The sequence below is a fragment of the Melozone crissalis genome, unplaced genomic scaffold, assembly GCF_028551555.1.
Source record: "Melozone crissalis strain CALT ecotype California unplaced genomic scaffold, PUWL_Pcris_2 ptg000007l_1, whole genome shotgun sequence".
NCBI lineage: Eukaryota > Metazoa > Chordata > Aves > Passeriformes > Passerellidae > Melozone > Melozone crissalis.
Window position 1 is genome coordinate 18880756 of NW_026535785.1, and position 25553 is coordinate 18906308.

The 25553-nt window shown below is 40.4% G+C and overlaps 1 protein-coding gene across 1 annotated transcript in view; it reads right to left on the minus strand.

Moving 5' to 3' along the window:
• PEPD (peptidase D) overlaps positions 1-25553 on the minus strand; it is a 150823-nt gene that overhangs the window by 103307 nt on the left and 21963 nt on the right. Inside the window, exons 4-9 of the mRNA XM_054269377.1 lie at positions 24203-24266; positions 21756-21803; positions 20053-20114; positions 11733-11777; positions 4926-5001; positions 3509-3555 (exon numbers count right to left, since the gene is read on the minus strand). Coding sequence (XP_054125352.1) covers positions 3509-3555; positions 4926-5001; positions 11733-11777; positions 20053-20114; positions 21756-21803; positions 24203-24266 — 342 coding nt within the window. The remainder of the gene's footprint in view (positions 1-3508; positions 3556-4925; positions 5002-11732; positions 11778-20052; positions 20115-21755; positions 21804-24202; positions 24267-25553) is intronic.

A 25553-nucleotide genomic window follows, 5' to 3' on the forward strand; every position in this document is an offset into this window, starting at 1 on the left:
TCTTTCCTGTTAGCTCCTTGGAGGTACTGAAGATCCCAATTAGGTCACACCAAAGCTTCTCCTGTGCAGGTGAGCAATGGCAGCTGTGCCAGCCTTTCCTCCCAGCAGAGCTGCTCCATCCCTCTGCTCATCCTGGAGCCTCCTCTGGGCTCTCTGAGCAGCTCCAGGTCCCTCCTGGGCTGGCCCAGCCTGGGGCAGCTCTGCAGGTGGGAAATCACTGAGGGGCAGAGGGGCAGAATGCCCTCCCCTGCTGCCCACACTGTCTGCTAGCCACTGTCCCCTGTGCACTAGCCACTGTCCCCTGTACATTATCCACTGTCCCCTGTGCACTAGCCACTGTCCCCTGTACATTATCCAATGCCCCCTGTGCACCTGCCAAAGCTCCCTGCACACTGTACAGGGGTACACTGGCCAATGCTCCTCTGCTTTACAAGGCTCCCCTTGCAGGATGAGGCCCCAGCTTTTGGGCACTGCAATCACAGTTGTTTGCATGGTAACCCCCAGGTGCTCCTGTGTTCAGCAGCCACAGAGGTTTCAGAGAGAGTCACACAATCCAGGGGGTGTGGGACAAGGGAATGGCTGGTTAGGGCTGATTTAATGCTGCCTGGTGTCCCCAAGGCAGTGAGAAATAAACACATCATCATCCAATGAACCCAGGACTGTGCACACACTCCTATCACAGTGACACCAAAAGGGTTCATTCATTCTAACGTGCTTTCAGCATGCTGCTTTCAGCAAGGAGAGTTGGAAGTAAAGAAGACATCTGGCTCAAGAAGGCCATGACAGAAAAAACAAAGGACTGAACCTCTGGGAACATGGGGTGGGATTTATGGTAATGGGTAAATTTTCATATGCATATAGTAACTGCATATAAGAACCATATGTCCACATTAGGTTAGGATCTCCAGCATGAACCTCAGGCCTGAATAAATGATGCTCTCTTTAATTTAATACAGCTTTAGTGTTGGGGAGTCTTATTCTGATATTTTGGACATTTGGACCTTCAGTGCTATAAAGAAGGGGATAAACCCCCACAAAAATGGGCAATGCACACAACAGCTGTGTGTCCTGAACTCCTGATGCAGAAGTAACTCACCTGTTGCTACAGCATACACCTTCACATCATTCACCAATCAAACTGACATTCCAAGTAGCCACCCTAATCTTAAAAGTGTTCTTTTTAACAAAAAGGGAACAAATGAGGCAATGAACAGAAGATTCCACACTTAATTTGATAATATATAGATAAAATCTAGAAATTGATAAACACTGATCTAAAGGAGTTATCTCCAGGCCTTAAGAGAACTCTGAAACAGATAACTGTAGCTCCTAATTAGTGCTTTCAGTGTGTTTTTATATAGACACAAAACATCTTTGTCTACATGCTCATACACAGCTTTGCTGGAATCACTGATTTTATTCACACACTTCTCAAGCTGAAGACTTTTTTTAGCATTTTGCTATATTTTGAACAATATATTCACTACAGAGCAGTTTCATAATTAAAACCCTTTAATTAAAGAAGATTAATTAAACATGAGATAAGCACAAATACTAAACAAACTGCTTCAGAGAAAACCCAGAATCTGACCTACCAAAATGACTTCATATGCAATTACACATGCTGTGAATTACTGTCTGTAGATAATTGCCTTGGCTGTCTCCTTAAAGTCAACCGACCACACGTTAAAGTTAAATAATATCAAACCAGAAAAGAAGTCAGGGCTGATTGGAGTTGCAGTTAAATGCATTTATTTTTTATATATCTCAGCATTAACACATTACTGGTTCAAATAATTTACCAGTGTTTAACCAAATGGACAAAGAAAAGGCAACACTTAGGTTCTACATCCAGTAACAGACAATTTTAATTGCTTTTGGGATCTCTGCCATTATTCTTCCTAGCAGACAGAAGAATAGCAGACAGTTTAAATTTTTAGGGCCCTTTTCCCCTAAAGGAATGGGTGCAGGGATGAATTCAGTAAAAGAAACTGAAATTCTAATTATAGTCTCCAAGGCAGACACAGTAGAGCAGTCTGCCAAGACCTCTTTCATTAGCTAAATAACTTCAAACTCTTTCAAGAAGTGTAATCCATCAAGATTTATGGAAGAATAGAAGGCAATTTTAAATTGGTGTAGTAGCTGTTTAAGTTATTTATTTTTTTCAATTGAAACACATAAATAATATTTTCAAATGGCTGATGTGTGTGAAAGGAGCTAGCCAGGGAAGAATGAAAGTCCCAGAGAAAAAAAGGTAATATACCTTGTAGACTTACATAGGAGTGCTTATATAAGTAGTTGTTGTATGACATTTAAATCAAACTGGCATTTAAAAGCACCCGAGAAGAAAATCTGCTCTAGGGAAATTTTTGATTGCTAATGATTTCCAGAGCCAAAATCTCACTATTGGCACATAGAGCATTGCCAGTGAGTAAAATGAACACAAACACAAAGTTCAAAAATAAAGACAGAATGTAAACAATATTTTATTTTCCCTGTTACTTGGTGGTATGTGTTAATGTAGTTTGAGGCACCGACAAATTATAGGCATGAGACTATAGTATCTCCAGAAATTTAAACTGCTTAAATGGAACTAAGGGCTTTATTTGTCTTTTGAGCTACCTTGAAATCCTGATGACAAATACTGTGGTTCCTTTATATTCCCTTCCCTGGGTGCTGCTCTAGGCTGCTTACAAGCCTCTGAAAAACTACTGCCAAGAAACCACAGTAACTGACATATGATTGCTATTTGCTATTTCTTCATTATGCAAATACTTTAAAAATTGAAAATACCACGTACAGTCTAAAAATAAATGGACTTGATGATCAAAACCATGCTTTATATGAGAAATGCTGCTGTTCTAATGTAAATATTGATTCAAGAGAGGAGGCAATGTTTTCCTTAGATCCAGACACATCATTAGTGTATCAGTTAGGACCAGCCAAACCCCTCATGGATGCCTGTACAGCACATTCTTTCCAGCACCAGAGATATCTGTTGCCTTCCTATTGACTTCTCAGCAGCTGTAGAGCACCCATCACAGGTGTAATCTGAGCTCCTTGTGCAGGCTGAGTACAGGTACTGCTGCCTTGTAATTGCAGACAAAATGTAATGGCACACAGCCCTCCACAAGACACTTAAACACCCACTCATGCAGCCTTCAAACACAACCAGACTAAAGGCAATGTTTAACCATAAACACAGTTTTATTGGATGGCTTCAGACAATGAAAACAGCTATTTCATCAAGCCTCTGTAAATTACTGTAACTTCAGCAAGACAGATATGCTACACTTAACCAAAAAATAATCACCCCTCATCAAATGCATGTTTGAAACAGATGAAGTACCACCTCCAAATAACAAAATAATACTGACAATGGCCTTCAAACACCAATGAACTCTAGGTCTCAACTGAATCTAAGTTACTGCACTGTCTCAGCTATTGCTTTTCCCCCTGCTACAGAGCTATTATCTTGTTTTATTATAATTAGTATAAGAACTCTTACCTCTCCAGCTCGTATTCTTTCATTCCTACTTTTACAGCCTTCATTACCTGTAAGATACATATTAGCATGAGACCATCATAGCAGGAGGAAATCTCATATTTATAAATTTATGACTTATGACTATCTCCAGAGAAACCTATATTACAAAAATATCATCTGTACTTCATTTAAATTTACATCAGTACATGCATTTTAAAACTACACTGGAATCAAACACTTAAATCTTTAAAAATGCCTGCAGTCTCCAGCAATAAAGCAAGTTTAATTGCCAAACTACAATATCCCAATGAAGTGCAGCTCACCAAAACACCAATGTTCAATTGTGAAAGCTGTGGTGAACATGGCAGCAAGGTGTTTTGTGCTACTTAGGCAAAACAAAGCTATGAACTGGATTATCCTACATGGGAGAGTCTCTTTTATAGTTTGAATCAATAGAAAAATATTAGAGTTAACACCAGTTTACAAGTCATAAATCTGGTTCTTGTTCTCAGATTTGCTAAGAAAGTTTCATTACTTTGTTTCTGTATTATAGAAGTTCTAGAAGTTCTAGGCAGCTGCTCTACAGAAAAAAATACTCTCAGATGTGATAAGTTTATTCAAGGATGACGAAAAACCAAGGAACATGAATGCAAAATGGCTATCCTTTGAGTTTTCAATTTCAATATTCATTTTGGCATATTCTTACCCTTCATAGTTTGGATATCTGAGGAGCAGCAGCCAAGACAAGCTGAGACAGTAACCTCATTAGCTGGTTTAACCTAAGCTCCCCCTGGCCATCACCACTCTCAGAACTCCTGGGCAGATCTGCATCACTGTGTGGAGCACAGGAGTGACAGCCGGGCTGGTTTTGTCATGGCCACCAGGGGAGGGGTGCAGCTCCCCTGTGTATGCCAGGTCCAGCCCGAGAGCCTGGACTTGGCATTGCCACCCTGGTATGGCAACAGAAGAGCAGGGCTCAGCACTGCCCCAGGGACTCCCCCAGCTCTGAGGAATCCTCTCCCTGTCCCACACTGTGCATGGAAAAACTTCCCCAGCCATTCAGCATCTGGGGACAGTTACCTGCTGGTTCAGCTTTTCAGAGCTGCACATGGGCCTGAATAATCTTGATCTTTTATTTCTCCATCATGATTCAGGTATTTGTGCACACAGAACAGACAGCCTGCAGCAGGTCACCTTCTGCTGAGGTGAGCTCTTGCCCAAACCCACACTTCATTTCTCACACATCACAAACGCACCGGTGAGTTCAAGGGCAATGCAAGGTACATTACTGGGCTGTAATAGGAGGGATATTATCCTCTTATTTCTATCCAGCCTTTCCATTATTTTATTACTAAGCAATTCTGGGTTGCTGGGGACATTTTCTGAGTACCACTGCTACACTAAGAGCAAAAATTATTAACAGTAAAGGATCCATTACCTCTTTATGAGCTTCACTGGAGATTTTATTGGTGTAGCGCAGAACTTCCAACTCCATGTCTGTCTTAATGACACGACTTGAAGAGAAGAACAACAGACAGCATGTTAGACTGCAACTCCACAGCTAAAGAATGCAAAGTGAAAAAACCCTGAAAATTATATGCATCACCTATAATAAGATTAGATCAAGTACACCTCAAGAGCAAACAGCTATTACAGTATTCATGACAGCAAAGTATTGTTGGCATTGATTCAGCATTAGCAAAACAATCTTACAAAGGCAAGTCACAAGAATTTCAAATATCAGCCTGCCCTATTTAATACTTATAAACAAGTGGTTCAACCAGCATTTTTTCAACTCTTCTGCAATACATTAGGAACAAAATCCATGTAATTCTACATTTGTCATAACAATAACACTACTTCAAATGGAACATTTCTACAAGCATGCTCAATTTCCTTTTAAACACAATTTGAAACTATTTTACATATTTAAATTCCAAGAGCTCCAGAATTTCTGTTCACAATCACAACTCCCACCTATTTGCAATACCTCAAAAGGTGGACAAGGGGTGATGTGAAAAATGCTATCTTTGGTATTCAAAAACCCCAACCATGAACTCAGAAGCCACAGCAGTAATTACAGCCATGATGCTCATTCTTTCACATGCTTCTGAAGGAAGATAAAAAACATAAAACCTCAAACAAACCAATGCCCTGAAAACCCCATCCTACTCTGTGCTTTATGAGATACTGAATTCAGGTATGTTTATAAGCCTTGATACTCTCTTCTGAACTCATGTCAAAAATGCACTGTTTAACTCTTCTCTACATGCATTTCTATCATGTATTTCAAATAAAAGCAGCTATTGAGTGTGACATGCACAGGAAAGCAGACACAGTTCCATAACCTCTATTAAACACCACATACTCCTTCCACTGTTACACACACTGAATTCCTGGTATTTTTCATGCCCATCTCAAAGGCAGCTGTGAAGTACATACTTACTGTTTACAAAGTACAGAACTACATCTATTGAATTGCATGAAAATATTTCAATCATGTTTTCGAGCTGCACTCCAGGGTTTGCAGCAGTTACAAAGAACCATAACAGTCACACTTTGAAACTGCCACCAAGACCTCTCTTTTTATTGTTCCATGCTTCTCCTTACCCTGCTGTAGAAAACTCTTTACTGTATTTCTGCTCTGTAGTTTGTTTTAATGAGTACAGAAACAGGTTTCCCAGCCATCAGTGCCTCTGATGTGAGATTACAGCATTTCCCACAGACAGTGCATTACTACAGCACAGCCACTCCCTTCAAACAACTCCTCTGGCAAGAGTAAAGGTACCTTTGTAAAATCCTGATATTGATCAGAATGCTTTTACAAACAGAAACACTATAGAGGGGAGTGGATTGACTTTCTTAGTCAAATGGAAGATGACACAAAATAATCATGTGCAATTAATGACACAAAATAAAAATACGCAATTGAGAATGAGAAGTACAAGGTTTTAAAATGCACACCCAAGTGAAAAAATTACACTGGAATGGTAAAATCTGCTGACGGTGAGTGAGGAAACAAACTTCCACTCCTGTCTTTCAGCCAAGACATAAAAAAGAGTGGCTCAAATATATTTCTGTTAGAATGAGGCAGCAGCAAAGGCTTATAGATTTTAAATTTTTTTTTAATCCTATTTCTTGGAAGACTGCATGTGCTAGCAGAGTAATTTAATACTTGTTTGATGTGCCTTTATATTACCTTCAGTATAAAGTACATATCCATGATCTGCAATTGCCTGAAAAATAGGTTGTTTCATAATTCAGCTGTCTGATCTCTTTGTTGCAATCTGCTGGTAATAAAAGTTAGTAACTGCTCCACAGCAAGTGCAAACAGTGTTAGAAACCATTTCCCTTGGCTTGGGTACAAAGCTTCAGGATCAATGTATCTGTATTAGATCACACAATGTATCTATATTAGGTCACACAATGTATTTGTATTAGATCACACAATGTATTTGTATCAGATCACACAATATATTTGTATCAGATCACACAATGTATTTGTACTGGATCACAATGTATTTGTATCAGATCACACAATGTATTTGTATTAGATCACACAAGGTATCTGTATCAGATCACACAATGTATTTGTATCAGATCACACAATGTATTTGTATTAGATCACACAATGTATTTGTATTAGATCACACAATATATTGTATTAGACCACAGCTTCTCAGGGATCTGTTTGAAAATAGGAATTCATGCTCAGTCTCAGACTGACTATTTATGCAATGCAGCTCCTTCATTTACACAAGGTCAGGCACTGAAATACTTCACAGAAAATATTTAGTCATTCTGAGACCAACAAAAAACCACTATCCAAGGAGTGAAGGAGAGAAGGAAGGAGAGGGGGGATTGTGCAGGGAACAGGATCAGCAGACCCTGGACTCCTGTTGATGGAGCTCCCACATCCTGTCTGGCCTGGATTTTACCACCTTCTCACTGTCTGGACAGTGCAAAAGGCAGCACCCTCCCAAGCCAAGTTTACAGCAGTGTTTGGCACTTCAGGGCAATCTTGTGATGAGTGTCCACAGTTCTCAGGATGTTCTCCCCCACTTCCAAAATAAGGACAGGAAGAAAATCCCACCTTTTTTCATGAATGTGAACTTCAACATTCTATTAAAAACAGCTCCTAGACCAGTTACAGCCTCTGCATAAATGCATTAATATTTTAACGGGAACAAATAACTTCCAGGCTCCAGCTAATGCAAATTGCCCCAATGTACAGACTGCACATGGAAGGCACTCCTCAGATTAGCAGGGGGGCCACTCATTGCAATATAGTTGAAATAAAAGCACAAGTCTCTGGAAGTCAGGACTGACCTGTAACTTTCACCCTTTTCCCCCCTCATTTCACCAGTGTAAAAACATTTCTTCTTCCTCATTCTCCTTTCCCACACATTTTCTACTTTTATTTTCACTTAGCCATATGAGCAGCTGGTCTTTTCAACCACGTCAGCCATCCAGCAGGGCAGAGAAACTTTAATATAAACAAGAGACATTTCAATCCTGAAAGTGCATTTGGGCATTTTAAATGTCTGGATGGCAAATTACATGCATGACCTAATCAAGTGGTGAAGAACACGTAGAATTTGAGGCAATTATGAGGCTGAAACTCACATAACTCAACTGTATTTTCCTAAACCAGTGCTCTCCTCAAAGATACGTAAATTGGTTCTCTATGTGCATTCTGCAGCTCTGATAATGCTGCCAGAAGTATTTGTTTCCAGTTATCAGATGAGTGCTTTATCAGGTGGCTTGTTTTGCTGCTTTTTGGTACATGTGTGCAACCTCAATGTCTCCTTCCTGTGACACACATGGAAAACACCTGGGAATGTCCAGTCCTCCTTTTCCTTCTGGAAATATTAGATTTACAGACAACCTAATACATAAAGATGATGCCCATGTGGGCAGACTTCACAGGCCTGCTTTATTTTTACCCTTTCTCACCTCTGCTGTTACCTTTCCACATTTTATTTATAGAAATTTCTCTATCACAGTTGATACATTTCTGCTCTTCTGCAATGCATAAAAAGTTGCTGACTGAATTAGCATCAAAGGCAGCAAACACAGCAATGCACATATGCAAAGGAGAGGCATCACAGCACAATTCTAAGACAGGTGCATGAACACCGAAGACAGGAGTTCAAAAAAATGTTAAGGGGTTTACAGCATAGATAGAAAAACCCCTGAAAACACAAAAAGCAAATGCACAGTTTTAAGATATTAACATACAGATCAGTTTTCACTAAGAGATATTTATAGCTTTCCATCAAAATAATGCAAAAAACAGAACATATGAAATCTCCCACATAAAACTATCAAAGTTCATTTTCACTGGGTTTACAGGAAAATACAGTATATACAGGCACAAAGCTGAAAATTACTAAATATTTACTTCTAGCAACCACAGGATTATGATAGACACTGGCAAATTACAGGAACAAAAGGCCATTTGGCTAAGTGTTGGTGTCAAAAAACTCCTGATTGCTAAGGAGATCATTTAGACAAGTTTGAATTCTTTCCTCTGTTAGGTTTCATTTTCTTTTCAAAACACTGCAATCAATACTTAGCATATCTATTCACTATGAAATTTGAAGTGGAAGCCTTTAAATTTAGAATGAAAGTTTTAAAATTTGTTTGAAAATATACCCACTCAATAAAATGAAAAAAAATTAACAAAACGCCATCTGCAAACTGCTGAAATCCAGTGTAAGGTTGAATTCTTCATTTTTATCTTTAAGTTCCACATCAAGTCAGAAAATTATGAGATCTTGAAAAATTAAGCAAGAGAGGCAACAGATCCTTAACCACAAACACTTTGCCTCTTGTCATTTCTTCTGCAGTTTATTAGAAGACTGTATAATACTAGAGCTGCCTTTTGTAGCTCCCAGTTCCCCCTGGCTGGTTCAGAAAGCTCAGCCATTTCATCTCTAGCTGGCAGCTTGACAGCATGGCATAGAGCAAAGTTTTTCTGACAAGTACCATGTAAAGCAGAGTAGTTCAGAGCTTGCCAAATCTGAAATGAAACGCATCCCTGCAAGGAGATGATTCAAAGGATGCAATTTCTTACCCCAGAATATAACCCACAAGAATTCATCTTCCTAAAAGAAAAATGTTCTTAACTCTAAAAATATTGATTTCTAAACAAACTTTCTTGGCTGGTAACTTGACATTCCAAGGAGATTTCTACTTTAGTAAGCTTTAATATACATGACCTGTCATTCACATGTTAATTTCATCAGACACTTAAATCCCAACAACCATCTTTAACATACTTCTGACTTAAAAGGAGAGCCACCAAACTCAGTAAAACCTTTTAAAACTTCTCTGAATACAAATCTGAACTTTCTCTTTACTTAGAATTCCCCTTCCTTGAAAGCCAGGTGTAGGGAAGGTGCATACCAAGCATCCCTCTTCAGTCAGGCTGCAGGAAGAACTGAATCAGAATTCCAGACTGCAGGAAGAACTGAATCAGAATTCCAGGCTGCAGGAAGAACTGAACCAGAATTCCAGACTGCAGGAAGAACTGAATCAGAATTTCAGGCTGCAGGAAGAACTGAACCAGAATTCCAGACTGCAGGAAGAACTGAATCAGAATTTCAGGCTGCAGGAAGAACTGAATCAGAATTTCAGGCTGCAGGAAGAACTGAATCAGAATTCCAGACTGCCTCTCACAGTTCACTGAAGAGATGATTCCTTCCAGCCCAGCTCCAGGTGCTGCCTTCTCACTCCCTCAGTGCTCCACCTCTCTCAGCACAACCTCCAGGGCAATGACCTTATGTTTGTCCTTACCTGAACTTCCTAAAGATTCAATCACCCTTTAATTGAAACCACAGAGGAGAAAAGTTCATGATACCTTGGTAAGGTGGATGGAAACAAGCTGAAAGCCACCTTGGGAAAAAGTCTGTAGCCCTACTCCAAAGCCTTCTGCAGCTAAAATTGCCATCTCTGTCCCTGTCATTCTGCTGTCTTCAGTGCAAAGCTTGGAAGTCAGACAGGCCCTCTCCAGGTCCTCCTCCTCACCCCTCTTAAACTCAGAAATCAAGGCCATAACATAACTTCTCTGTTTAGGAAAAGGAATGGCACAAATTCTAGAATAGGCAGGGTCTAAAGATCAGCCCCCTGACACTCAGCACAGGGGAATGAGTCCACTAGCACAGCTCCAGGCACACCCAAACTCAGAGATGGAATAATGCCTACACAAAACCTCCCCACTTCCCTTCTGCAGCTCTGTGTCCTGCCAAGCAATGGAAAATATCTGCCACAACAGATATGTGACCTTTTAACAATTCTAAATGTTCCAAAAATCACTGATGTTCAAATAACATCTCCACAGTTTTCAAGCTGGCAATTAGCTGTAGATGGAGACAGCAGAAGATGGTTCTCAGCATATGTGCTGAAAATAAGCATTAAAAACATAAAATGTAGTAGCATGCAATGCAATATCCTGCCACAGTGGTTAGCCAGAGGGTGCACCTGTGTTTTATCTGTCTTAACTAAGGATTTGCTTCCTCATTTCTAGATTAATGCACTCAAAAAAAGCTCAGATAAAAACCTAATTCATTAACAAAAAGCCACTACTGTGTTCTTTCATCCACTACTACGTTTCTTCAGTAATTTTCTAAATGGAAAACTAGAGAGCCTTAGTTGGAGCAATCCTGTGGACAAAGTCAGCAATGTTGACCAGAAGAGGAAAACTAATAAAATGGAGCAGCTTTGCACTTAGTCACACTCTAGTTTGTTTGTTTCAGATAGGCTACAGCAGAATTTCCCAAGAATTACAAAGTACAGTTATATGAATAATAATTCAACAAAATTAAGGCTGTTAAAATAAATCCTGGAGAAGAAATAACACCTAATTAAATACTACCTGTTTAGACAGAGTTTTGATCTACATTTGATTTCTGTTGCTAGAACATAAATTCTCCTCAGTTCTTTCTCATTCATACAAATTCATATTTACACAAATGTGACTTAAACCCTAACACATCCTAGAGAAATGTGTATCCAGATAAAATGCTAAAGAAATGTTACATAAATTCTTTGGTTTTCAATGCTGTTACCTTGCCCTATTATTAAGTTTGTCCATTATTTCCAGTCCATAACATGAAATCAATTTAAAATTAAAAGTCCTGTGGTAAAGTAGGAGGCTTCAGCTGAGGGAACCCCTCTGAAGCAATGGTACAGTATAAACATGTGCAACACTACTCAAAGAGAAAGATTTTATGTTACTCACCATTCAGCAATTTCAGGATGAAGAATTTTGTTGTTGACATTAAATCTAAAAAAACCCAAAGATATTAATATTAAAAACCAGCCAGCCACAACAGCAGAGACTAAATACTCTTTCTTTTTTTAACTGTGTATTCTCTGAGGAAGTAAAGTGAAAACAAGTATTGTATGGGAATTCAACAGAGACCCCAGTGAGAAGAATGCATTTAATTTTGCAATACATGAAACTAAACCATATACATAATTTCAAGAATGTGCAGAAGCCAGTGTAACAGTATGTTTGAGACATGCTTATCACCCTTCTTTTGGCAACAATAAAATGCTGGGTTATCAGTTCACTGCTGTGACTGTGGGGTGGACCAGACTGGCCTCCAGGCATTCATTCCAAATTATTCTGTGATTTTTACTTTGTTCCTCAAACACCCTTCAATGAAATTAAGCCCAGCAAATTGCAGATTTCATCCTTTGTTTTATGCCTTCCCACTTCAGTGTGCACAGAAGGTGGCCATGAGATAAACAAGCTTGCTTAGAGGATTCTGAAAAGGAAAATGACCTCTCCATGTCTTCTCCAATCTGCAGAAGAGGCACAGCAGAAGCTCCACACTCGCCTTGGCCTCTGACACTTCACTATTTTTCTGTTTATTTTCTATATGAGCAATTCATGTATTCTGGGAATGATTTTGAGGCTCTCTAAACAATAACACCACAGTGGCAAACAGAGCAAGCAGCTGAGTAATTAGGTGGAACACAAATGGATTTTCAAGCATTGTTTAAAGGGTTTTTTGCTAACAGTTTAAATGCCTAAGGAGTGTTCTGCATCAAGGATATTTCTGTCTGCTCAGGACTGTTGGCTCTCCAGTTAGGGTATTTAAGAGAATTAAAATGCTTCAAGCTCCCAACAGTTCTTCAAAACAATGTTATGTGGGCAACAGTTCCTTTTCCCACATTTTGGAAGGAAAAAATTAAATTTTTCCAGGTTATTAACCATCCTTTATACTTCAGAAGGGACCAATGAAAGCACAAATCCAGTTTAAAAAATTACTTAGAAGTCACTTTTAATTATGTGAGGGTCCTCCTGTGTCCTGGGAAGGCAGAAAAAAACCCCTATGTTTCTCTTTTTCATAAATACATGCTCATAAACTTATAAAACCCTAATAAGGAGAAGACTAGTAGCTCAAATCACAAACTTATTCCAACATTCAACAAGGACAAGCTGTATGGTATTCAATATTATGGGTATTAATGGGAAATCACTGTAAAAAAATTCAAGACAAAAAGCCACCCACCAGTCTCAGAACAGTGCATCATTATATAATAAAATTGGTCACTTGGAAACAAGTATTAAAAGGGCATATTTTCAATTTAATCATCACCATCTCAAAAATTATCAGTTAGGTAGAGCAATGCAGAAATAATTCTACAATGGAAGTAAAATACAAATTTATACAGAAGAAAATATATAAATGACAAAGTGAAATCAATCTATGAAGATTTTAAGAACCCAAAAGCCTGAGCTGCCTGTGTGGCTGGAGAACACCAACAGACACCACCACAGAACATCAAGACACAGAATTATGCTGCAGCTGTAACAAGAGACACAAAAGCTTTCAGTAATGTCATCAGCGTGTCAGACAGAAAACTGATCAATGAAGGCAAATGTAAGGAGCCAGTGCAGCACTGGAGAGTCCAACAGCAGCTCTATGCAAACAGGAGTAAACTATGGTTATTGTGAAATAACAGAAAATAAAGCACAGGAAGGGCAGGCAGCTGACTTTGACTCTGAAAATCCACATCTCAAAAACTGAATTGATCTCTTTAACCACAAATACAAATGGATGAAATCAAAAGCAAATTAAATGAGCCAAATATGAATCTCAGAAAAGAAAACTGTCTCACCTGAGCATTCAGAAAAGGGGGAAATTGTACACTGGTGTAGACTTAGAACAGCTCACTCTTCAGAAAAGCCATTTCAGCTACAGCCCCTGGATTTTATCTTTCCTGGCCATGCCTTAGGTTTTAGCTTTCATATTTTTCAGATTCTGTGCTGCTTTAGTGTGTGGGTCTGAGCTTCACATGAGGGGATGGTGAGCTCTGTGCACAGAGCAGGGAGACAAAACAATTCCTGCTCCAGCTGGGCACCAAGGACAAATGATCCAAATCTCAGCCCAGGAACACAAACCCCATGGGCTGGAGAGAGAAAAACAAGCAGGATGGGACTGGAATTGGACAATGAACTGCAAGGTGCAAATGGAGCAGAACTGATCCCAGGGACAGACCCCATGCCCGGTCGTGCATTTTGGGACCGTTTTGGTTCATCTTGGGTGCAGCCCTGGCTGGGCTCTTGTGCTGCCCAAGGTGGATCCATTGAGGCCTTTTAATAAATCCCTGCTTAATTCTCTAACTCTGTCCAGTCTCTGTTCTAGGACAGCCTTCACAAGGCATCAGGCTCTTCTTGAACTGTCTTTGTGCTGCCAGAAATCCAAGTCTTGCTGGCTGGGACCATCTGCTATGTGGCAGTTCCTTAAAATTCTGATCTGCTATCAACTGGGGAAGCTCATTAAACACACAGAGATGCAGCAGAACTGAATCAGGAGGGTGCTGGTGAGTGGAGAAGAGCCAGGAGGTCACCAGCTGAACACAAGTTCTCTCTCTCACCTGCAAGACAGACTTTCTGAGGTAATGCCAACTAGAAAACAAGATGTTAGACCTCTGAGACACACCATATATTGTAGGCCACTTTCTCAAGTCAAAGATTAATGACAGAACTGTCTCAGCTCCACCCACCTCCTGGCAGCTGTGGGTCCAGTGTGAGCAGCCACAGGGCCACCTGTTTATAACAGTGAGACTTCAGAGGCTGATGACTCAAATCACACTTCACTCTGGTTACTGTGGTGGTTTAGGGATAGCATTGTCCAATTTAGTGCTCTCACCAAAACCACAGCATCACTGCCACTCACTGGCCCCCTTCCCCTCCAACTGGAAGCTGCTCTCCTAACCACCTCAGAACTAACAATATGATTCCACTACAACTCCCCTTGACTCCTCATTCGTGAACTTTCAAACCTTGGGAGCAGAACAGTCCTTCAAAAGTCATCCCATTTTCTTTCTTTGGTGCTCCCACTACAACCACAGTGCCACTTGCTTCCCCTCCCTCTCCCAGTGGAAGTACAAAAGGCAAAGATCATGGGTCGAGACAAGAATGATTTTCTGGAAACAGCAGTGAGATAAGAAAATGAACAGCAACAACAGCAAAATTAAGAATGAAAGGTCAAAGAAAAGATTTACATGGGAAACTCTTGACAATAAACAAAACACCAAGTGGGACCATTGTGCCCACCACGTTTCTCTGCAGGAAGGAACCCCCTTCTCCAAAGCAAGAGAGAGTCCCTTCCCCAGCCCCAGCCCCAACATGGGCTGGGACAGAACAAAACCTGGGTCCTGGCTCTGTCCCCTCCCAGACACTGCAGAAAATCAACCCAGGACATCTACCAGCAAGGCAGCCAAACCAACCAACCACATCCTCAAAGGTACTGCTTAAACTCAACAGCAAGAGCCTTTCACCACCAACAGTATGAGTACACAAATGGTGTTTAATTCACATAATTTGTGCACAAAAATCCTACAAAAAATCCCCTGACCACAGTCTCCTAGCAAAGTTTTGATCTCACTAGAGAGCAAACTTACTCATAATAAAACATGTACTACCCTAATGCTAAGAGGATTAGGCAGTGCAATCTAATTCTACATTTTTCTGCAATTTGCAAATTGACAATACTTAGATGATGAGATATGTGGTCTTGAGGAAGAAAACAAATTGGCATTTGCTACAGTTGCAATCTGTAACATATTAATGCTCTCATTTAATCAATGCAGAACTAAGAAATACTACACTTTAAGGCATGGCCAAATTGATTTCATACTCAGTTGTCCTTTCACATGCAAGACAAATTCATTAGTTAAAACAACCCTAGAAATCTACACCTTCCATATGAAAGCACTGTATAATGAGACCTCTTTTTGTCAGTTTAATGAACACACTGTGTGGGTCTACAGTGATAAAAATCTAAAACATATTGATACACAATGTTAGAATTTTCTTCTCTTCTTCAACATGGAGAGCCTTTGTCCTAATGAACTGATTTGACTCTCCAATATGAAAGGAGGAATTCACTGCAGAACTTTAAACAGTAGGTGCATTGCTTAAACTGTCCATCATTTACCTCAGTTGACTCTGAGGATGAAAAAAACCCTGCCAACACAGTGAGCAAAGGTTTATTCAACAGTGATTTAAAGTATATGGTACATTACTGTTCAACCCTACAGGTTAAAAATACATTTTCTGTATGGTGAGTCACATCCTCTCAAAGCATTTTTACAAGGGCTACATAACTGGCACGATTAGATGAAAGAAAATCCTGCACATTTGAAGAATGGATCCATGAATTAGGAAAAAAACGTGCAAACACAGAAGTGGCTATATTAGCAAATAGAAATCTGAATTTCCAGAAAAGAAAGCACTAGAAACCTTCAGAAATCTGCCTTCTATGGTTCAGTTTTCTGGGGCAAGTGAGCAATCCCCTCCTGCAGGATTCCTGGGAGCTGCAAACAGAGCTGACCTGAGGAGAGTTACCAGAGCAGCACCAGGACATGGTCCAGGTCTCCTGCCTCAATCCCTGTCCCAGGTACCAGAGCAGCACCAGGACATGGTCCAGGTCTCCTGCCTCAATCCCTGTCCCAGGTACCAGAGCAGCACCAGGACATGGTCCAGGTCTCCTGCCTCAATCCCTGTCCCAGGTACCAGAGCAGCACCAGGACATGGTCCAGGTCTCCTGTCCAAATCCCTGTCCCAGGCTGGTCCCTCAGTGTCCCTCAGCTGAGCAGGGAACCTTCCATGTGCCACTGGCCTCTGTTCCACAGCCTGCAGCAACAGAGCAGCTTTTCTGAAGGGCAACATCCCTGGCTACATGGGAGAGCTATACATAATCTAACGGAAACCAGGAAATAATTCACCCCTACAGATTCTATAATCAGGTTGGAATCAAGCTTAGCTATTGCTAGCATAACAAAAATAACTTCAGGGTGATCCTCAGGGCACAGAAATAACCCACAACCACAGCAGTCATTTTGTCTCAAATGACTATTTATGACAGTAGAAAAATTAAGCAAATAGCTTAAGTAATAATGATCCAGAAGAAGTTCAAAAGGCTCAAAAAATAAGGCAGGGAAACAACATCACTAGGGCAAGGAAAAGACAGCTTCTGACAGAAGCAGGTGAACAGCCTGCAAAGAGAGCAAGATTCACCCTTTTCAGGAAATTAGACATTATTTTCATTATTATCCACCATGAAACACCCCCCCATGCCCCCAACCCCCACTGGGCCAGGTCAGCCTAGGAGAAAAAAAGATATATGGAAGCAAGAGAAACACAAAACAGTCCCATCAAAAAAACAGATCTCGGTCAGGAAGCCAGAAATCAAAACTAACAGGAGATCAGGCATAAACTAGAGCATCATGGGCAGGGCAGAGCCTGGCTGAGCTGAGCACTGAGAGCCAGCAAGGCACAGCCACAGGCAGGAGGGAGCACACTTTGAAGGAACACTCTGCTCTGGGTGCAATCCTCATGGAAACAATCAATAGATCTGAAATATATCTTTCTATAAAGGAAACATTTGCTACAGGAGTGGTGGAGAAGCAAGAAAGCAGGAAAGCTGAATTTGATTTGGGTCTGTACCGAAAACAAATATAAAATGGACTGGTTTATATAGACAGTTACAAAATTCTGAGGTAAGCAGAGTTTAAAAGGGAGCTCACCCTCTCCTCCAGACCCTCAGTTACCCCCTGCACATGGACCAAGCAGGAGCTCACCAGAGCCACCACAGCCCAGGAGAAGGCACAAACAGAACCAGGGAGATCAAAGAAAGGCTGGAGTGACAAGTGGTTTGAAGGCATGTTCTCTGTCAGAAGAGGGGAGTTGATCCAACAACAAAATCAGTGCATGCTCTTCCACACTGTGAGCTTGGGAGGTGTCAGGACCCAGGACATCCCTCTGTCTGTCCCGAGCAGCCAAGACACTGCCAGGGGGCTCAGAGACCCTGGCACAGAGCCCAGGATGCCCCTGTGGGTTTGATTATGACCCATAGAGCAAATTACCAACCTTAGATGAAGATCAGCAAGGCATGACAAATTAAGTAGAATGATAGTGAAGTTATCACAGGGTGAAAAAGTCGATTTTGGGGTTTTTGGTATGGGGATTCAGGAGACAAGATGGAGGGATCTGGGCACGCCCAGCCTTTCTCCTTCTTCTTCTTGGCCTCCATCTTCTGCTGTGATGGTGGCACTTACAGATTGGTTTAGAGTAGAAGCTCACTGTCTAACATAGGTGATAGGTATTGGAAAGTAATTGTAAACATTGTAAATGTAGTTTTTAGTATAAAACCATAACAGTGCCCTGGGGCAGGCAGAGTGCCTGGAACTGTCCTGCTGGATGGACCTGGGCAGGGCAGGAGAAAGAATTTTATAGATAAGGAACAATAAACAACCTTGAGACTGAGAAATGAAGAGCCCTGACTGCTTCTTCAAGCACTGGGCTGGGAAAAGAGACTTTCTGACTTTTCTTGGGGTCACTCTGAGCAGCCAGAGATCCTGACAGGGAGGGGAAGGTACCAACCAGACCTGCCAAAGGCAGCAAAATGAATGAGCCAGTGCCTGGGGGTGGAGAGGGATGAACATGTGCCAAGTGCCAAAGAGAAATATCTGCTGACAGCTGGAAATCCCTGCTAGGAATGGAGAAGCTCCTGGAGCACACAGGGAGCAGGCTCAGCACTAACTGAGAAGCCAATGCTTAAATATCATTCAGTGTTTAGGAAACACTCATTTAAAATATCAAATGAAGTGCTGAATGGAGTGGCCTCCCAGCTTGACTAGTGAATGGGCTACTAATTAAACTCTTTAAACAGAGTTCAGTGGAATTCAGGGTAAAAAAGGGGGGTTTGGTAGTTCAAACAGACTGTTTTCAGCATTCCAATAAACAATTGCTGGTGAAGTTAACAACTGTTTGTATTTCATACGGTGGTGTATCAAATAAAACTGGAGATACTGCTCCACACAGATTTTGGAGTCCATCTGTAAGATGGCCATCTACTTGGACAAAGCAACAGAACTCACACTGCTTGTAACAGCAGAGAGGACACCAAACACTCGTTAGAAGTGACCTGAGTGTATTGTAGAATTCTTTCTATTTAACTCAGTGGGCAGCAAAAATGTCTGAATGCCTGGCACCTTGTTCCCAATAATCCTGACAGAACCACTAAATTCCCATTTAGGACATAGAGGGGAGAACTAAGTAATTATGAAATCAGATTTCAGATATTTGACACAAAGAAACAATCCCAGCAGAAAACATACTCAGATTACACAAATGAGTGCCCAGACTTGCAGCCAATTCTGTGCCCACCATCCTCCCTGTAGAATTAACATGCTGCTGACACAGGAAGATGGAAAAATATAGTGAGGTGTCTGGAAGTCAATGATCAACATCTCAGCACAACTGCTTATTTTAACAGGCCTTTTAATGAGGGGGGTCTGTTTCTTTTTGCCATATACTTGAGCTAAAAACACAAAATAATCTTCTTTAAAAGATAGCATAACAGAACAGATAGTTGTGTTTAATTAAAAATTGAGGCCATCATCCCCACATCCCAGAGCAAGCAGTGATGTATTTCTATTTACTGCCCTTTCAAAATACTGCAAGCAGGAAGACATTTTACCTCACTAGTGGCCAAACTTCATAAAAAGACATCTAAGGACACTAAAAGCTCACATCTAGACAGAGAAATTATTATTCCTTTTTTTTTTCTGATTTGTGAATTTATTTAACACCTGTAATGTAACATTTTTTCAGAAGACTGTGCTTTACCAGAATCCATAATACCTAGATTAATAATGTACAGGGAACTCAGTAAGAGAAAGAGGCTACTCTTAAAGATTAATTTTTCTTCAATCTGAAAATCAAATATTCAAAATCACAAAAGTGGAAATGGTTGTATGTAGATAGGTCTATTTGGATTTAAATAGCTACAGTATAAACACAGACAAAGAGAAAATTTGGATTAACTTAGATGCAAGAGAGATTTCAAAAAAAAAAACCTGACTGCATTTCAAGTCATTAAAAACATGTATCAAAACTCCTTTGGAAATAAAATGTTTGGCATCTGATCTACCATTCAACATCTTTTCATCAAGAAAAAACATAATTTAATTTGAAATGTAAAATGAATTCAACATAACCACGTAACAAATAATGTAAAAAAAGCTGTGTCACTTACTGGCTGATCCCCTCAAAGGAAGCTTCTTTGGAGACATTTCCACTGTCAGTATTAACACCACGCTGGGAGGAAAGAGATTAAAAAGGACTGTGATGCTGAGCCAAACACATGCATTTAAAATTTAAATCATGGGGAGAACTTGATTGCAGTAAGTATTTGGGAAAACTTACACGTAACTACGTAACTTTACCTGAATCACTATAAATAAAAACCCCTGACTGTTCAAACACAGTCCAATATAAGAAATAATCAGTTCCATAGGAGACCAGCACAGAGCTCAGGTCAGGATGTGCTGCTTAGGACAAAGACAAGCTTGGATTTCTAATGCCCTTATATCTTGAGAGGGAGGTGTGAGACCTATAATATAATTATACAGGGCACAAGAATGAAAAATAGAAAAGCTTCTTCTAAAGTAATTTAATATTAAAATAAATTATTATGCCTTGCCTTGGCAATTTAAACTTGCTTTGTTACTATTTAAATTTGCTTGCTGCTCCCCTACAGCTTTCCATTCAAGCAAGCAGCCTCAGCAAGAGTGTTTTGGCTGCTACACAGCAGATGAACATTCTGACGTGTGCCTGGGGAGCCCTGCAGAGCAGCAGCTCTGCAACCAGACCACAGGAGAGGACCAGGTTTCCATTCAGCAGCAGACAGAGGAGAGCTCTTCTCTTCTCTCAATGCTTCTTCACAGCAGTGGGAGGAATGTGAAAGCACCACAGCACCCTTCCCTCAGCCAAAAATTATGTGAAAATTCCTGATTACAACAGGATGCTCCCAGAGTGATAACTACTCAACAACTCCATGTGAAGAAATGCACAGTAAGAACACAAGATAGTCAAACATTCCATTTCTCTCATTTCTCTTAAAGAACATGAAATTAAGCCACAGGGGCATCTTTTAAGAGTATACAAATATAAGTGAAAGAAAGACTGAAAACTATTTAGGGCCTCTGTTCTTAATGGATAAGGAATTCAGATCTGAGGCCATGTACCTGCCTAAGGAGGGGGTTTTTTGTTATGGTTTCTGCCTGGTCTCTATCATGGGAAAACAAGAAATCCAGGAGCTGCCACTGCATCTGCTGTAAGGGAAAGCTCAAAGTCAGCAAATAATTTTTATAAATTAATTAGAGACAATAAAACAGATAGTAGGAGTTTAAAAAACACTTGTAGATCAGAGGAGCAGCTGGGAGGTGATGGAAAGGAGAAACTTACAGCCTTCACCTCCATTCATTCATGCTTACTCCCAGGAAATAGGCAAGCACCATTCAAAATCCTTAGCAAGCATTTGATATTGCCTCACTCCTCCCAGAAGCTGTTCTTACTAAACTACTCTATGGACAAAAAAAGGATTCCCTGAACCTTTGTGGGATTCCCACAGAAAGGCCCAAACCTGCTCATGACATGACCAAAACAGCATGAAAGGAAAAGGGAGTTTGGAGTCAGAGCAGGGAGGGTGGAGGCCATCATGGTGATTTGTCATGTTTTACCAGAAAACCAAACCAGCTTTGGCAAACAGAATGCACATGGGATGAGGCCAGAGGCTACAAATCTTGAAACCATGGAGGGGCCAGAAGACTAGACTGGTGTACACAGGTGACCTCTAATTTGCTGTAAGATGGGGAGGAAAATATAGAGAATGACAGTGCAAAGAAATGCTGCATGATCCTTTTTGAAGAAATGTAATACTTTCCAAATGTGACTTACCAAAGTGAGAAGTACAGCAGGTTTCTTCGAAGCCAATACACTGCATAGCTAAAAAGAGGGTTTAGATTACTGTTATTTGTCTTTTGTTTTTCTTCCACATAATCACATTGATATGAATTTCATCAATATTCACTGTATATAAAGTAAATGAGCTGCAAAGAGAAAAATGTTCCTCTGATACCTTTCATATATTGTAGTATTACCTGAAACATGCAACAAGAGACAGCAGAATACAAAATATTGACAGTGATCAAGTTCATTGTGTCCTTTAAAAACATAAATACCAACTATAACTCATGTCTATTGTCATCATTAGGAAGACACAACATAGGAGCCAAAAAGTTGTAATGTCACACAGAAATAAGGAACACCAGGGTGCTCTATCCTGCACATGCAACATTTGCATTGATATTATTATGGTGCAATGTGCTAAATGCTTAGCACAGAATATTTACTGTTATTCTCACTGGGTCACTTCTACTGACCAAGCCTTTTATGAGGCTCCTTCAGCCTCCTTCAAACATTCCCAAGCTGAGAACAAAATCACTGGGTTTGTAGAGTGCTGGGCTGTCAGAGCAGCTGCAGAAGGGAAGGGTGGGTGCTGAATCACACATATTTTGAGGCAATGAACACATGGCATAGCTGCATGGAGCAATGTTCTATCAACTTCAAACCACCTTAATAGCACACTACTAATATTAACAAAAGAAAGTATATAGCAGTGAAGCTCAAAAATATCAATTCCACCCTTTTTTTTTTTTTCTTAATCCCATTAAATATCAGGATAACACACACATTGGTCATTCACTGATGTAAAGCTATTCTATAAAAAAGGCCCCTGCTGTCCTGATAGTAGAAAACAAATTCCTGGGCAAAAAAGCCAAAAGCTGAAGGAACCACTGAGAGCTGAACAGTTATCCTGCAAGCTTCAACAGCTTCCCACTTCAATACATGCAGTCCAGGCCAAAAGCAGCCTTCATTTTTAAATTTATTTACTGTTCCACAAAAAGAGCTCTTTTCCCATCAATGAAGTTTTTAAGCAGTAAAAAAGCAGAGAATAGAACTGCAATGAAGACATTTGTTGACAGAAAGTGACCCAAAACAACTAAGCTGAATGTGATTTTTAAAAATGTGATTTTTTAAAACTAAAACATGCATTTCCCATTTGCAATTTTCACCATCTGACAGATGAGCACTGGAGCACCTGGACACTACAAGACTCCAACTCACATATGGCAAAAATCAACCTCTCCACAGCTCCCTCCACTCCCAGCTCCTGACATACAGATCTAACTCTACTTTGTGCTGGACTCATTAGGAAAATTAAATGAAATCTCCTCACAGCTGATGAGAACAAAACTTGTGGTGTAGAGAGTCAGAATTAGTGTTCTATGGGAACAGAAGAATCAGAGGAGTCTTCTTCAAGCTGCTCTCCATGAAAGTCACACACAGAGCTTGGCAGGAATACTGTTCTCACCTGCTGAGCCTTCCTACCACAGAAACCATTGCTGGCCAGGTGCACAAGTGTCCAAACATCTGCTCAGAAATTAAATCAGAAACCTAACTAAGCAAGGCAAACTTGCACCCAGAAATGTGAATATATTTGCTTATTCAAGTAATGGGATGATTCTGTAGAAAATAAGAGTGAGGCATGCAGCCTTTGCCAGGATTTCTTCTCCTGGGAAGCTGAGAAGCCTCAGAGAAAAAACAGTATTATCTCATTTGCTTCTCCCTGTTTTGCTGCTTTGGAATGTGGCTTGGCCATTGTTTACCAACAGGTGAATGTTTGATTGGTTCCATGTGAATTGTTTTTACTTAATGACCAATCACTATCAGCTGTGTCAGACTCTGAGGAGTCAGTCACAGGTTTTTATTATTCATTCTTGTCAAGCCTTCTGTCTGTATCCATCTCTTTCTTTAGTATAGTTTATTATAGCATTCTTTTAATAATATAATATCATAAAATAATAAATCAGCCTTCTGAGAACATGGAGTCAGATTCTCATCTTTCACCTCATCCTGGGGACCTCACAAACACCACACCTTTCCCAACAGCTTTTTGGAGGCATAAAATAAAGGTAAGCTCCCAAGTCCAAGCTAGGACATGGAACCTCCTTGACAGCAATCTCCACACATCTCCAAAGCATTCAAAAAAATGTATTTAGCAACATGTTTCAGTTGGATAAAGCCAAACACTGACAGGTCTCATGACAGAGCATGTTTATGAGACTGCCTTTGGATTCAGAACTGTGCTCAGATCAAAAAAGCAGCCTTAAAAAAAATTTATAAGCACTTTTTAACATAAAAGGACATTTTCCGGTAACAGAGAAGGGAGAGAAGATTCCAACAAGTCAGGAGACATCCAGGGACTAAAATTAAGCAAAGTCATTGTCACTCATTGATTTCGCATTCACGGAAAAAAATATTCAGAGACACAGACAACTCACCTCAGTCACATAGTAGGCTTCATCCACAGCATATTTGTTCTTGAAAAATTCAGGGGGATGAATCCTTTGGAAAACAATAAAAAGAAATATTTGGCTTTAGCTTTGCTCTTACATTTAATAAGGCCACAGAGAACAAAAACTATATTCTCTACTATCACAACAATAGCATCAGATACAAGGAATGTTTTACTAATCTTATCTTTATTTCTCAAACCAGGAGATTGCACAGGAAGTTGCCACAGCTACAAAAATCAGTGTGCTTTAATCCAGTCCATGCTGATAGCACAGTCTCCTCAGAACAGAAGTGTTTTTTCCCATTCTATGCAAGACAGCTTTGTTAGGGACTTTTGCCATGCCACTTATATACATAACTTTCTAACTCACCAAACTTTGGAAGGATGTGGAAAAGACAGAAGAACAGCCTGGCCTGTGTTACATTCAAAGAGTGAATAAAACATTCATTTTTTACCCTGGTAACCATGTAGCAGACTGAGGCCTATTAAGACATGGGCTCTGCTGCCTCTATTGCTCAGGACACCAGAGATCCACTCCTCTAACCCAACAGAGTGGGCAACTTTACAGGTTCATGTTCAAAACTAAACCTTTTCTACTCTTTTCTCCTGATATGCAGCCAGAGACATTTTTCTAAAGGCAAGAAGAACATGAAGGATCTGCTTGCAGTCAGTCCCTCCAGGGCTCTCCTGCTCTCTTCTGTATCAGTGGCTGCACTATTGCTCATTCCTTCACTGTATGGGAGCAGCCAGTTATTCAGGAGACTTTAATCTCTGATTAAAATCTCCATGTCCCCAACACTGAAATAAATACAACCTCTATAATCCTGAAAATGTAATCTCAAGATAATAAAATCACCCAGTTGATACCCTTCCACAAAAATAAACATTTCTTTACTTTCAGGGTAAAGAAAATGGGAGGATAAAACCCATGGCTGGTGCTGGAGCTTGGAGGACCCTGTGCATTTTGCTTCCTGAGTGACAGGGGGAGAGCAAGAAGTGTGGGCAGGACAAAGCTTCAGCCACGTAAACATTACACAACAAGAGCACAAAACCATCTGGGGAAAGAATAACTGAGGCTGGAGGCCCAAGGGCATTTCTAACCTTGCAGTGAGGACCATCAGAAGTGGTGGGCAAACAGCACCTTGAGGAGCTGCCCCACACCACAGAGCTGCTGGCACTACCAGGAGGCTGCAGCACTGCCTTATGTCCATTTTTTATCTTGTCTGCTTCTTTGTCATTTACATTTCTTCATGCTCCAAACAGTACTGGGCTGTGACATGAACAACATGAAACCATTTATGATGCTCTCAAGCAGAAAATCACAGATTTAAAAAAAT